This window comes from Lolium perenne, chromosome 3, assembly GCF_019359855.2.
Source record: "Lolium perenne isolate Kyuss_39 chromosome 3, Kyuss_2.0, whole genome shotgun sequence".
NCBI lineage: Eukaryota > Viridiplantae > Streptophyta > Magnoliopsida > Poales > Poaceae > Lolium > Lolium perenne.
Genome location: NC_067246.2, coordinates 62,955,974 through 62,969,769, shown reverse-complemented (window position 1 = coordinate 62,969,769; position 13,796 = coordinate 62,955,974). Strand labels below are relative to the sequence as shown.

The following is a 13,796-nucleotide window of genomic DNA, read 5'->3' as shown; positions in this document are numbered from 1 at the left end:
TAATTTCCAAAGCTTCAGTGGTTGCAACATCCATAGCATGATCAACCATATTATTACTTGCCGCTAGAAAATTTCCTCTATCATCACGTACCATAGCTCATGTTGCTCCTTTTTGTGTCTCGATGTCAAAAGCTGCATCTACATTTAAAGAAACGAATCATTCACATGCTTTGCTCTAGCAGCTCTCTTTCTCTTTTTTTCTACGCTGATCATCCTCTCAATAGGTTGCCTCTCCTCACCATCAACTTTCTGTTGTCTTATCCACCAGATATACCAAGAAGTTGTGATAATTAATTCTCTAATATCGCCATAATTTCTATTTCATGTGTTTCTGAATTAATTCTCTCAATAGGCTACCTCTTCCTGTGCTTTGAAGGCTTCGCAGACGATATCTTGGGTTCTTCAGGCATCTTGGCCTTGGCATGTTGCTCAGAACAAAACCAAAGGAAACAAGCACGTCAGGGATAGATGCCTTGTTTGGAAAAATCAAGAATGTACTGTCAGGAGTAAGATGCAGAAAACAAATGATGTGCAGAGAAATTATACAAGAGATAAGACATACAACCCTAGAGAAAGATTTTGAAGATTTCGCTAACTGCTACAGCAGCGCCATAACACTGGAAGGCCGCAGCAGCGAATTATAAGCGTAAGAAATAGGAAGCAGTAATATAAAGGAAACTGAAGAAGGGGGAAGCTGATGGGAAAATGAAGAGTTTTCCCTTGGATAGATGTTCATGGAAATAGGGAAATAGGTAGCGGCGTACAGCCTGATATTACCTTTATGTTGGGAAGAAAAATCATGTTGGCACATAACATTTGTCTAATGATAAGATCTAGGGTTGCAGGGCGGTACCAGATCAGCCCCGCTTCGTGGTCAAAACTGGTTAGATTGGTTGTAACTTTTTTTAGAAAACTAGTCTAGTTTAAACTAAATAATGCTTTTGCGGGCTTATGCGGGATGCCGGATTGCAACCCTAATGAGATCCAACAAATGCAACGACAGCCCCATAACATTAGGCAGTCACGGGTAACAATCAAGCCCAGACCATGCTGCTACTGTCACAGGAAAACAGTCACACTAGTGTCACAGCTCAATGGCTCGATGCAAAAAACCACGATCTGACAAGTGAGAGTACCATTACACGATCTAGGTGCTGAAAGAGCGCCAGTTTCTAACAGGACAGATTATGCATTTATAACAGGGCAGATTAGGCAGGTAATGTTTCTTCATGATTGCAAATGCACGAGAAAATTAACAGTACAGCAGTACATCTTGGAGAACATTATGCATACCTCCTCCCACTTTCTCTGAAGCTGCAGAAGCTCCTTACAGCATGCTAGGCACTCAGCATGGTAAGCAGCAGCTAGCTCTTTGATCAATGCCGTCCTTTTGATGATGCCAATCACTTCAAGGCGCCAAGTAATTATGTGTCAGAATGCTGTAATTAATGATCTAATGGGTTCTGATGAAAAATCAAATAGCAAAATCTGGCAAATGAAAAGGATCACTTGATTTTCCCAACACTGGCAAATGAAAAAGGATCACTTGATTTTCAAGAAAATCCTAATAATGCTGTACTAAATGGAATCATGCAGTACTATAACATAACCTAGAAAAATTATTTAACAGCGTTTTGAATAGAATATTAGTACCAAAGTACTGTCCGGTGAATATTTTCTGGAAAAAAAATTGCAGAAGCGTTGTATGCTAAACCAGTGAAGCTACGGAGTAGTGAGATAGTGTACCATAGGAATTATAGTTTGCGCTTCAGATATCAACTTATTGGGTGGATCTGCGTAGGACGATGATGTCTCGCATGATCGCATCCATGATTGATGTATGTTAGTATGGTTTGGGAACTACTTGTATTGAATCACGTATTCTTCAAGTACAGCTAGTGATCAGCATAAGCTAAATTTGTTTCCAGCGAAAACTAGAAACTACACGTTTGGAGCCTCCATGTACCTCACGACTCCAGAGGCACCTAAACTGTTTCCTAGCATTGGTTGGATGCATGTCTACTGGTATTTTTTCTCTCCATGCAACTATTCCATGTGTAATTGATGCTATATTGATTTCCTATAGATTTCCATGCTCACTCTTGATGATTTATCACATGTTGCTTACTCCCTAATGATGCAAGTGGTCCATCATTAGGGTACCCTCTACCCTCTTTAGTCCAAAATATGAACTAACTTGATCTATACTACTCCTTGCCTTTCAGCGAGTATCCTGTCTGCACTTGGCTACCCGGTGTTTAACATGCACAGCGTGAACTTTATAAAATCGTGATAACCATATTGTCGTGCATTGAAGCTTTATAAAGATGTGCACCAGAACTCTGAAAAATAAAAGTGGCCCTAGATAGGAATCACATGCTTCCTGCTCATGTACACTATAAATAATCAATAGCATACATTTAGTGAAACATTATTGTGGTTCAGAAAAAGAAGTGTGGGAAGGTCCACATCTGCACGCAGCCACACCATGTTATAAAAGGTGGGTGTAGTAGGACAGAGTAAAAAATAATACTATCGCCTAGAGTTCTCACAAGGTGGAAGAGAGATGAAGCAAGTTGAGTCCCATGGTTTTCTAAACAGAAATCGGCATGATTTCAACCTGGCCTTTGGATGGGGCGCCAAATAACAACAACTGTGGGACTGAGAGACATAGGGAAATGGTCATGAGCAGTGCCATCTCCTTTGCCAGCAGTGGTCTTAATATCAATGGTTTTCTTTAACCTTTGGGAGGTCGAACCACTGAACCTATTTCTTTGACCTTGGGACCGGTAGGACGAAAAAAAATCAAGGACGAGTGGAATAAAGGAGACTAGTTGTTCTGAGCAATACTGAGTAGCCTCTAGTTGGAGCTGATTTGGTGTGGTCTTCTATGAGGCTTGTCCACTCTCAAGAGTCCTTTACCTCCTTATATATTTCAGTACTCCTATTCATATGTCGCCATAAGGGCATAGGCAGCATAAGAAATTGATGGCAGCACTTTGCTAAGAAAACATGATATGATAGTCCAAAAACGCTACTAGGTCGAGAAAAACTCCCAACCCTGGGTATGTAAATGAAATGGTCCCTGTGAGTTCGGTTCATGGTTTCCTACTGGGTCGACAAGAACTGTACAAGCGCATTGAGGATTGCTGTGAATTCTCAACAGAAAATCGGCATATTCTCAGCATGGTAAGCATCAACTGGCTCTTTGATCAATGCCTTCCTTTTGATGATGTCAATCACTTCAAGGCGACAAGTAATTATTTGTCAGAATGCTCTAAGGATCTAAATGGGTTCTGACGAAAAGTCAAATAGCAAAATCTGGCAAATGAAAAAGGATCGCTTGATTTTCCCAACACTCGCAAATGAAAAGGATCACTTGATTTTCAAGAAAATCCTAATACTGCACTAAATGGAATCATGCAGTAATAATGTAACCTAGCAAATTTATTTAACAGCGTTTTAAATAGAATATTGGTAGTAGTGTCCGGTGAATATTTTCTGAAAAAATAAATCCAGAAGCATTGTATGCTAAATTAGTGAAGCTACAGAGGGGTGAGATAGTGTACCATAGGAAGTACAATTTGCGCTTCAGATATCAACTTATTGGCTGGATCTGCGCAGGACGATGATGTCTCACATGATCGCATCCATGATTTAAGTTTGTTAGTACGGTTTGGGAACTACTTGTATTGAATCACATATTCTTCAAGTACAGCTAGTGATCAGCATAAGCTAAACCTGTTTCCAGCGACAACAAGAAACTACACGTTTGGAGCCTCCATGTACCTCACGACTCTGTTTCCTAGCACTGGTGGGATGCGTGTTTACTGGTATTTCTCTCTCCATGCAACTATTTCATGTTGAATAATTGATGCTAGATTTCTTATAGAATTCCATGCTCACTCTTGATGATTTATCATATGTGTTGCCTACTCCCTAATGATGAAATGAACTAACTTTTGTCCATGACATCATCAAGTTAGTTCATTTTATGGCCCAAAGAGGGTAAATGGTACCCTAATGATGGACCACTATACTACTTGCCTTTCAGCGAGTATCCTGTCTGCGCTTGGCTACCCGGTGTTTAACATGCAAAGCATGAACTTTATCAAATTGTGATAACCATATTGTTGTGCACTTAAACTTCATAAAGATGTGCACCAGAACTCTAGAAAATAGAAGTGGTCCTACATAGGAATCACATGCTTCCTTCCTGCTCATGTACATGATGATGAATAATCAATAGCATACATTTTGTAAAACATTATTGTTGTTCACAAAAAAAGAAGTGTGGAAAGGTCCACATCCGCACGCAGCCACACCATGTTATAAAAGATGGTTGTAGTAGCACAGAGTAAAAATGATACTGTCGCCTTAGAGTTCTCACAAGGTGGAAGAGAGATGAAGCAAGTTGAGCCCCATGGTTTCCTAAACGGAAACCGCCATGATTTCAACCTGGGCTTTGGATGGGGCGCCAAATAACAATAACTCGTGGGAGTGAGAGACATGGGGAAATGGTCATGTGCAGTGCCTTGTCCTTGGCCAGGAGTGGTCTTAATATCGATGTATTTCTTTAACCTTTGGGAGGTCGAAACACTGAACCTATTTCTTTGACCTTGTGGCCGATAGGAAGAAGAAAAAAAAGCAAGTACAAGTGGAACGAAGGAGACTAGTTTCTCTAAGCCACACTGAGTAGCCTCTAGTTCAAGCTGATTTGGTGTGGTCTTCTATGAGGCTTGTCCACTCTCAAGAGTCCTTTATCTCCTTGTATATTTGAGTACTCCTATTCATATGTCGCCGCATATGCGTCATGAGAAAATGATAGCACTTGGCTAAGAAAACACGATCTGGTACAGAGTTCAAAATGCTACTAGGTCGACAAGAACTCCCAACCCTGAGTATGTGAATGAAATGATCCCTGTGACTTCGGTTCATGGCTTCCTACTGGGTAGGCATGAACTGCAGAAGAGCATTGAGGATTCCTGTGAATTCTTAACAGAACAGCGGCATATTCTCCGTGGATTCCTAATTCGATACATATGCACCGAACAATTTTCGTTTCCTGTTGATCCGGTTCATGGTATTCCTACTGGCGAAGCTAAAAACAGCCTAGATCACGATTCACGAACAATCCGAAGAGACTAGTATGGACGAAGCGATGGAAGTTGGAGAGAAGAGGCCCGATTACTTACTCCTGCTGGGGTCGAACTCCTGCGGCTGCTCCGCGGGCTTCTCCCCTCCGTTGGCCGCCGGGTACCCAGCTCCACCCTCCGCGGCGGCGGCCATCGCGAGCGCCTGCGGCTAAGAGACCCGCGGCGCGGGGTTAGGGTAGATCCAGTCAGGAGGACCGCGGGCGCTTAAAATCGAACGGAGAAAAGCTGAAGACGCGACCGTGCCGGGGTGCAGGCGGTTTAGCTGTTCATTAGATTTTGAATCCGAAGATCGCCGGCGGCGTGAAGGCGGCTCGCCGGAGTCAGGGGTGATCGGAAGACGCACGCATCTTTCCATGAAAGGGCCGAAGCAGCAAGCACCAGCAGAGGCCAAAACAACCACTCCATCCCTCCTAAACGAGAAATTCCCACCAGAACAAAATTATTTGATTCAGTTTCCATTAAAATTTGTGATCCAAAAAGCTTCAAAATTTGAATTGACCTTGGTTGGGGTGCGCCAGGCCCAGGCAGAAGTGCAACGCCTGGGCGACACTTGAGAGGCCCAGCAGCAAGCCACCGTAGTTTGACCCTCCCCACAAAGAATAAATTTAATATCGTTGTGAGCACATGACCCACATATCAGATATTAAACTGATAAGAACAGATACTACACTTGATCTTAGCCAAAAGGCCGAGAAAGGTATGCTTCTCCCCCGCGCCCAGGGTCGGATTATATAGCGCGTCCTCGCCTCCTTCCGCTCTGGCTGCGCGAGGTGGGACTAAACGGAAGGCAGCTCGCTCTGTTTTTAGCGGCTTTGCTTGCTGGGTTCGTTTGGGCTGCTTTTGAATGAAGCCCAACCAAAATGGGCCGATGACTACCGTAATGTGTAGCCCGAAAACGCAAGCGGACGCCAAACCTGATCGATGATGCCACGCTGAAGCTCAAAACTGGAAATTTAAAGTCTGCAGATGCAGAAAAGTACTGTAGTGGACCATTTTTCTTTTTGAAGAGAGAAGCAAATCTTTTATCTCTAAATAGCAATCCCCCACTACCATAAATAGCAATCTTTTCTGGCGCGGGGAGGAGACCTGCGATGGCGGGCATTGCAAGGTGGCCTGGAGCCGTATCTGCCGTCCCAAGGAGCTGGGGGGCCTCGGTATTGTTGACCTTGACCGCTTTGGCACAGCTCTTCGCCTCAAATGGCTATGGCTGGAACGGACAGCGCCGGAGAAACCCTGGGCGGGCATGCCTCTGCCATGTTCCCTTGCTGACCGTCACCTCTTTGCAGCGGCAACCTCCGTCACCATTGGCGATGGCGCCACAGCGCGATTCTGGTTTGATAGCTGGATGGATGGTCGGGCACCGCTCACGGCCTTCGCCGACCTCTTCCTTGTTTCCCGCCGCAAGCACCGCTCCGTCTATGAGGCTGTGCATGACCAGCGCTGGGTTGCCGACCTGAGGGGACGCGTGACCCCGGAACTGCTACCGGCGTTTGTGAGCCTGTGGACTGCGGTGGCCGCATTGCAGTTTCTCCCGGGTGCTGCGGACTCTTTCACTTGGCGGTGCTCACCATCCGGCTCCTACTCGACGTCTTCTGCTTACAGGATGCAATTCCTGGGATCCACGCGCTCACCGCTGATGCCCACAATCTGGCAAGCCTGGGCGCCGGCCAAATGTAGGCTGCTGGCGTGGCTTTTCGTCCAAAACCGGGTCCTCACGGCGGACCGCCTCCTGGCAAGACGATGGCCGAACTCATACTTCTGCCCCCTGTGTATGCGTAACCTAGAGACGGCGGAGCACCTGCTGGTGGAATGCCCTTGGTCCACGGCCTTGTGGTTCAGGGTCGCCGACAAGTTTGGTGCAGCAACGCTGCGTCCGGATACCTGGAGCCTCCCCTTGGCGTCACTCCCATCTTGGCTTGCGTCGCTCTCCGCCTTGGTGGGTGACCCGGCCAAAACTGCGAAGTCCCTAGCCCTGCTAGTGATTTGGGCAATATGGCGTGAGCGGAACGCTCGCATCTTCCGGGGCTCGCGCCGCTCCCCCGACGTGGCCGCGAGAGAAGTGTTCGATGAGGCGGCCGCTTGGGCTTTAGCTGGCTGCCGGCACATTCGATGCCGCGAGTAGTCCCGTGTTTTTACGTTCTGTAGGGCTTTGCCCTACAGTGTCCTTTGTAAACTTTGTGCTCCTTGTAGCACTCTCCTTCTATCAATACAAAAGCGCAGTCCTCCTGCGTCGTTTCAAAAAAAAAAAAATTTTGCTGCTTTCTGGTGAAGCCACGTCACCCCTATTTGGCTATTTCTCCCACCAGTAACGCACAACGTCCTACAGGCTGCTTTCCCTTGCTTCGGATGTAATGGGCTGGAAGACACGGTTAGGACCGACATGGTCTGGAAAATATGGGCTCCTTTGGTCCGCATCCGTACGTTCTTATTAGTTCATACTGACCAGCCGCCCAGAACCTGCATATGCACTCATGTAGCCCATTAATCCTGCCCATATGCACGCATGTAGCCCATCAATATCGTTTTTTTTTTCTCCGGTGTGTGCAGCCACCGATCGTTGAAGCTTCCCCTCCTCCATTATCTTAATGGCTCCCTTTGAGTTAATTGTAGTTATTACGGCTGTAACCATTAGCCTTCAAGATCGCCCACAACACTGAGTGCAAATGGACCGACGAGGCTGGCGACCAGCCGGCTATCTATTTATTCTGCTATCCTATGACACCATCTCCGGCGAGACAAGCGAGCAGACCTTTTAAGCTCCATTTTATCACCGTGTGTTGCTACAATGTCAATCCGATTTTCTTATTTTATTTCCTTCCTCATCTGACTTTGTTCTTCCTCGCTCTGCAGATAGAAATTTAATATGAATGGCCACCGCCATTTCAATCAAGATAAATGTTGTGTTGCTGCCGACGATATAAATCATCGCGCGTGTGGTCGCAACACCTTCGGATCTTGGCAGCTCGCTTCTCGCGTCCGTAGACCTTCACCAGCAACTCCACGGCTGCAGCGGCGCAGCTGCGCAGGTACCACTTCCGCTCCCCGTTAGAGTAAAGTTTGTCTTACAATTTTCTGATTCGTTTGTTTCTCCATCATTGTTGGGAGAATGGGAGTACGAGCCTTGAAAAAAAATGGTGATTGATTATTTAAATGAAACTTCTTGCTATCGATGTCCAGGTCATTTGCTTCCCTTTGTTATTCGTAGTAGCTGCAGGTGAGTTCATAGCACATGCTGATTTCCTTGATGAGAAGGTAAATACGAATACCCTTCTCTGTTTCTTCAAATTTCAACAGTCTTTCCCCAAGGTTACAGTCCGTTTTTTTACATATTCCTTACCGTTGCACTATGTCTTCTTATTCCAATAAAAATATAAATCATGTCCCACTGAAGAAACTAATGTTGATTCTTGCAACAGGCAATTTGGTGTCGAACATATTTATGCTGAATATACAAAGGATGTAAATCGTACTTCTCTAATGAAAAAGCGTACATGTGTGCTTTAGATAAACAACACGGACTTGGCAGGATTTGTTTATGAAGCAAAGTTGGCGTTATATATTTTGTGTGTGTATTTGGATCGCAACTCAGAGGTAGCAGAGTGTTCAAAAATTTATTTTCAAACTTGAGAGCCATTGAATATCATTATCTTCCTTGATGTGGCTTCATGTTTTGGTCAACAAAAATAGAGTTTCAGCGTTATCCAATAAACCTCCAATGGTAGACATATGTTGCTTGCACTTGGTTTGAAGGGAAATAATTTATTTACACTTCGGAGTTAACACCATATGATTACTCTTAGCTGTTGCAAGTGCCATTTCCCCCCTCTAATACAAGACACAATTGTTGTTGTTTTTTTTGAAAACCAGACACAATTGTTGTTGATAAAGCCATGGAAGTTTTCCAAAGTCATATTAGATGATGGTCACTATTTGTAAAGTACGGTACAATTGTTTCAATGCTCTTACAAGCTATCGTAACTATCATGGACTGGAATGCATGACTATCATGTTAGGGCTAAGTCTTGGTCTATATCATCTATTCATGTATTCGTTAATAACATTTTCTGATGGAGATGTTCAGATTCCATCAGATCTTCGTTTGATCTTTGTTTGATCTTCGTTATTTCAATTTGTTTATAAAAGATAGGAGATACAGGTACCGCAGCAACGCGCGGGGTATTTTCTAGTTATTATAGTTATCGCCACCTGCCACGCTTACTGTTCCGAACGCGAATCATTTGGCAAAGCTGTTGAACATCCCAGGTGCAAAACTGTTGAACACCTTTGGGAATATTTTTTGTGTTTACAAACTGGAGTTGTCTCAAGTATGAGTAAGACTTGGTGGACCAGGACTTCCTCAAGAGCAGGGTGAGAATATATGATCAAATTCTGTCAACTTCTCTCCATTCGTTCGTTCTCGCCCTCCCATGGATTCAGGCAAATTAAGCTGATCCTCTGTCACCCTTCCTTCTTATTGTTATTTGTAGCGCATGGTCTATCAGCTCACTACATACAGAGGTATAGAGAATAATCTCATTGATCCAGTTCTGTTTGTACAAGAGACGCATTTGATAAATACTATCATCCATACAGTTGATAAATATTGTATCCGGTCAATGCCACATTTTATAAAACATTGTCGTCGCTAGCTATCAGGTGTGTGTGTATATACAATATGTACGAGACAATTCCGTCACGAAAAAATGGACTTGTCATGTCCTCCTACTTGTTGTTTTTCATGTAAATTCAGATGCCACATGAAAGGGCGTGTTCCATCCTCATCCTCCTCAGGTTCAGGGCAGGAAGCAGAAGAACAGCTATCGCTGTGACTCGACGTCGTCTCCTACTCTGTTGACGTGTGGATGGCCCTCGGAGCTAGTGTCGGGAGAATCCTTTGACCCGCCTAGCTCAGACTTGCAAAGAGGGCACAACGCGTTGATCTTGAGCCATTTGTCGATGCATTCCATGTGGAAGACGTGCCCGCACGGAAGCTCTCGTAGATCTTCGTTGTTCGAGAACCTCGATAAACAGATGCAGCAAACCTGCAGAGCCCAGAAATTAGCAGTTGTCAGCTAATCGTGCAATGTGGTACTACAGATGTGTTGAGCGCAATATCTTGATGGTTGTAAAATAACAAATGGGTCGAAGCTCACAGCATCTTCTGCAGAAACAGTTCGCTCCTTCTCAGTTCCAGCCGCCAGGACTCCGCCATTATCTTCCCCCACATCTCCATCCCGAATCCTCATCGACTTGTACTTGTACGCCACTAACGCGTTGATTACCTCTGTGGTGGCACCTTTGTTAAGATCCAAATCCTCGTGGAAGCCTACCATGGAGATTATGCAGGGTAGGCAGCAGCATATCATCGTGCAGAGGATGAAAGGCAACGCGTAGCCAATGAAGCCGAACGCAAGGAACACTATACACAGCCTGAAAAATGATTGCAAACCACCAATGAGCAAATATACAAGTTCAGAAGGAACATATGGTTCACAGCACCTAGCATACCTGTACAAGTTAGGAGCGTCATGGACATTAGAGCGGCCACCAAATATCCACACATTCCCCACAACAAACCACACAGCAAAGAAACAATCCAGAGCCAACTTCAAGCAGGCAACTAATGCGTAGACCCTACAAGCAGAAAATATATTGTTACTTACTACTAATGCGTAGACCCTACAAGCAGAAAATATATTATTAGTAACCTCAGACATAAGGAACAATTCTTAACGTGCGTCTCATCCAGGGCCCAGAGAAAATGATCTAGTGTATTAGCAATTCTTTGATATTAAGGCTCCAAATCATCATAGAAACTGCCCGTACGTGATCGTATGGATATTTCATGGACGTTCACAAAGACGCTAGTTACACCAGGATAAATCCAAGTCAAAGAGAATGTTACCTTGGACTTGCAATCGGGAAATTATTTCTTGAGACTCCAGTACTGTTATCTTCATTCACAGCTTCTGCTGCGTGAACAGCTGAAATTGCTGCAAAAGAATCAGACTCGGATAGGTTCCTTTGAGAGGAACCCTGGGCTGCTGGTTCCTGCTCGATGTTCTGGCAGTTGCGATGGAGATAGCGCCAATATAGATGGGGAATAGTAACAACACAACCTATTATATAACCAACAACCCACTCAAATAGTGGAGCCCGTGGGTGCTCATTCTTCGATACCGACAGCACTGTAACCGCTGCTATAATCTGACCAAGGTTTACGATAAGCTCGATTGAGATCCATAAGCCAGAATTCAGAGGATTCTGCTGACGATTGCCTTGATCCCTTCTCGTGAAAGATGCGCTTCGAAAGTCAGGAAACCCCGTTGTGCCAGAAATTTCTGGGACAGGAGGAACTTCATTTGGAGGACCCCTGTTGCGGTTCAACTCATCCAAGTCAGTATGATTGTGCGGATGAGATGTTGACGGTGACGTGAGATCATTCCTTGGTATGTCGATAGTGTGATCATGACGAGTGACATTTCCAGGGTGATCCATCAGTGATGGATGGTTATTTGCTGCACCTTCGCCCTGTGATTCGATTGGAAGAACGGCCGTAAACTCGAAACTCACTCAGCACCTTAGCTCGACATTTTCCTTGGCATGCAGTTGTTCTCAACCAAATCCTATATCTTTCTCACACTCTGAACAGATGAGTTTTGCCCACTACACTTCCACCTGCATGCCACTTTTGGTGTACCTGAAGGGAAGAAAAATTGTTATGAGACGTCAATTAACTGTCAATCTGTGTGCTTAAATTATAAAGGCCTTTGTGTAAGGTAAGAGATCACATATCATAGGCAGGATTACACTTGAAGGGAAGATCAGAGCCTGACTTTTATGAAAGATTGCTTAGGACCAGAGACTGTGTGTAAGGTAAGCCTCATTTACCACCCCAAATTCGAATTTACCCATCCATTATAGAGTTATTAAATGTTTTGTCAATATTTTCATGATCCTACAATTTGACCACATTATAGGATTATTAAATGTTCGTACATCAACATTTCTTGGGATACTAGAATTTTACAACAGACCAATCATGCAACGAAAAAAGAGCTAATTTGAATTTCTAATGTAAATCACGTTTGCCATCGAAAATTCAAACATAGTCGTCCGAGTTATGACATTATAGAATTAAAATTGGCATCCAAATTTTCCTGCAATCCTAATTTGACCACAAACCAACCATGCAAGCAAAAAAATGTTAATTCGAATCCCTAAGGTAAACAAGAAGTCAATACACAACATATATTTCCAATGGCATTCCGTATTCTTCCAAGCTTTGACATTTCTATAAAATTAAATTCTCATCCAATTTTTTCTACAATCCTATAAATTTGACCACAGACCAAATGCAAGGAAAAACAGGCTAATCTAAATCTCTAAGGTGAACAAGAAGTCAATACACGACATTTTCTAGCGGTATGCAACAACCGAGAGGGATGAATTTGTTGACCCGGTATAACATGTACCAACCCTAGAAACGAATACCAATTGCGGCAGCTTCAAATTACTAGTTCAAACGCCGCATCGAAATAGTAGCTCAAAAAATCGACGCCAGGGAGGAGCACAGCTTCTGCAGCAAGGCCCCTTCCTAATCATAAACGGTCATCCATTTCCCAGGAAACCACCGGCGCCGTCAGAAACGCGTGTAGAGCAGGCGAGCAGCAGCTACAGGAAACCAAATCCCACGAGCATTGCTCACAAAAAGGAGCATTTCTACCCAACTACTAAGCTAAGCGAATCCAATACCCAGCACGGACACATCAACACCCTGAAGCTCGCACCGACGAATCGAAATCCGCAGCAACTCTGGACGCGAATGGGTGAAACCGAGACGGCGAGATTCGTCAATCGGCCGGAGCAAACAAAATTTACCGAAACCGAAGGCAGGGGAAGCAATCCGCGCGTACCAGGCAGGCAGGGCAGGGCAGGAACCGAAGCTTGGAGCTAGCTTCCTCCTCCTCCTCCTCCTCCTCCTCCTCCTCCTATCGCCTTCTCCTGCCCAAAATTAACAATTTCCTCTCTCCTCCATTTTTGTCTGCGCCGTTGGTGCTTTGGCTTATGTAGGTCAGCGGTCACGGACGAACAGGTCAAGCGAAGGTCAAGCAGGGGCAGTTCCGTAATTGCAAGGCAAGACGCATCCAGGCCGCTCGTGGGGCTCGGGGACCACGATCGGACGGCTCCGAGCGGGTCGCCCGTTGGCGCGTGCAGGATTAGAAACCTCCTTTTTTGAAACTGGAGCTGTTTTTCTCCTAAAAATCGTGTGGGATTAGGTAAGCACTACTAAACCATTTTGCGAGGCTAATGTTAGGTAAACATATTTCCCGCTTACAAAAAACGTGGGTTTCTTGGTTATGCAAAATAGATGGGAAAAATAGATAAAAAAATATATGGAATTAGGAAGTGCACGTTTTGCTCTATTATGAGGATAAAATGGAAAATATTTTTCCATAAAGAAGGGGCTATCCATATTTATGTTATTAAATCATGATCTTAGTACATAAAATTACCCCCTATGATTCTAGACGAAGAGCATGTTTACTCTCCTTATGTGTCCAAAAATGTAGTTTTTTGACTATTTATACTATTGTTGATGAGTATTAATATATCGGCGAAATTTTCGTAAAAATAAAA

General features: G+C 44.4%; 2 protein-coding genes and 1 non-coding gene across 3 annotated transcripts; all 3 read right to left on the bottom strand.

Annotated features, from left to right (window-relative positions):
- Positions 1-353: 353 nt before the first annotated feature.
- LOC127339407 (uncharacterized) lies at positions 354-5,289 on the bottom strand. Its single transcript, XM_051365267.2, has 3 exons — positions 5,196-5,289; positions 1,294-1,406; positions 354-428 (listed from the first exon to the last, which is right to left on the bottom strand). The coding sequence occupies exons 1-3, from the start codon at positions 5,287-5,289 to the stop codon at positions 354-356; spliced, it is 282 nt and encodes a 93-aa protein (XP_051221227.1).
- Positions 5,290-5,660: 371 nt separating this feature from the next.
- On the bottom strand, positions 5,661-5,857 carry LOC127346384 (U2 spliceosomal RNA). The gene has a single exon (XR_007879549.1). It is a non-coding gene; the product is annotated as a U2 spliceosomal RNA (small nuclear RNA).
- A 3,818-nt stretch (positions 5,858-9,675) lies between these two features.
- On the bottom strand, positions 9,676-13,200 carry LOC127341690 (E3 ubiquitin-protein ligase At1g12760). Its single transcript, XM_051367622.1, has 5 exons — positions 13,073-13,200; positions 11,062-11,856; positions 10,665-10,790; positions 10,310-10,586; positions 9,676-10,198 (listed from the first exon to the last, which is right to left on the bottom strand). Exons 2-5 carry the CDS (start codon positions 11,652-11,654, stop codon positions 9,974-9,976), a joined length of 1,221 nt encoding a protein of 406 aa, XP_051223582.1. The 5' UTR covers positions 11,655-11,856; positions 13,073-13,200; the 3' UTR covers positions 9,676-9,973.
- Between the last annotated feature and the right edge of the window lie 596 nt (positions 13,201-13,796).

Bases quoted from the DNA above. Each gene is read 5' to 3' on its own strand.
- LOC127339407 (XM_051365267.2), bottom strand. From the start codon at position 5,289: ATGGCCGCCGCCGCGGAGGGTGGAGCTGGGTACCCGGCGGCCAACGGA. The intron at 1,407-5,195 runs GTAAGTAATCGG...GGCGCCTTGAAG, and splicing joins GGAGTTCGACCCCAGCAGGA to TGATTGGCATCATCAAAAGG. The intron at 429-1,293 runs GTATGCATAATG...TTTTGTTCTGAG, and splicing joins TTCAGAGAAAGTGGGAGGAG to CAACATGCCAAGGCCAAGAT.
- LOC127341690 (XM_051367622.1), bottom strand. From the start codon at position 11,654: ATGGATCACCCTGGAAATGTCACTCGTCATGATCACACTATCGACATA. The intron at 10,587-10,664 runs GTATGCTAGGTG...ATCATTTTTCAG, and splicing joins GACGCTCCTAACTTGTACAG to GCTGTGTATAGTGTTCCTTG. The intron at 10,199-10,309 runs GTGAGCTTCGAC...TGGGCTCTGCAG, and splicing joins CTGTTTCTGCAGAAGATGCT to GTTTGCTGCATCTGTTTATC.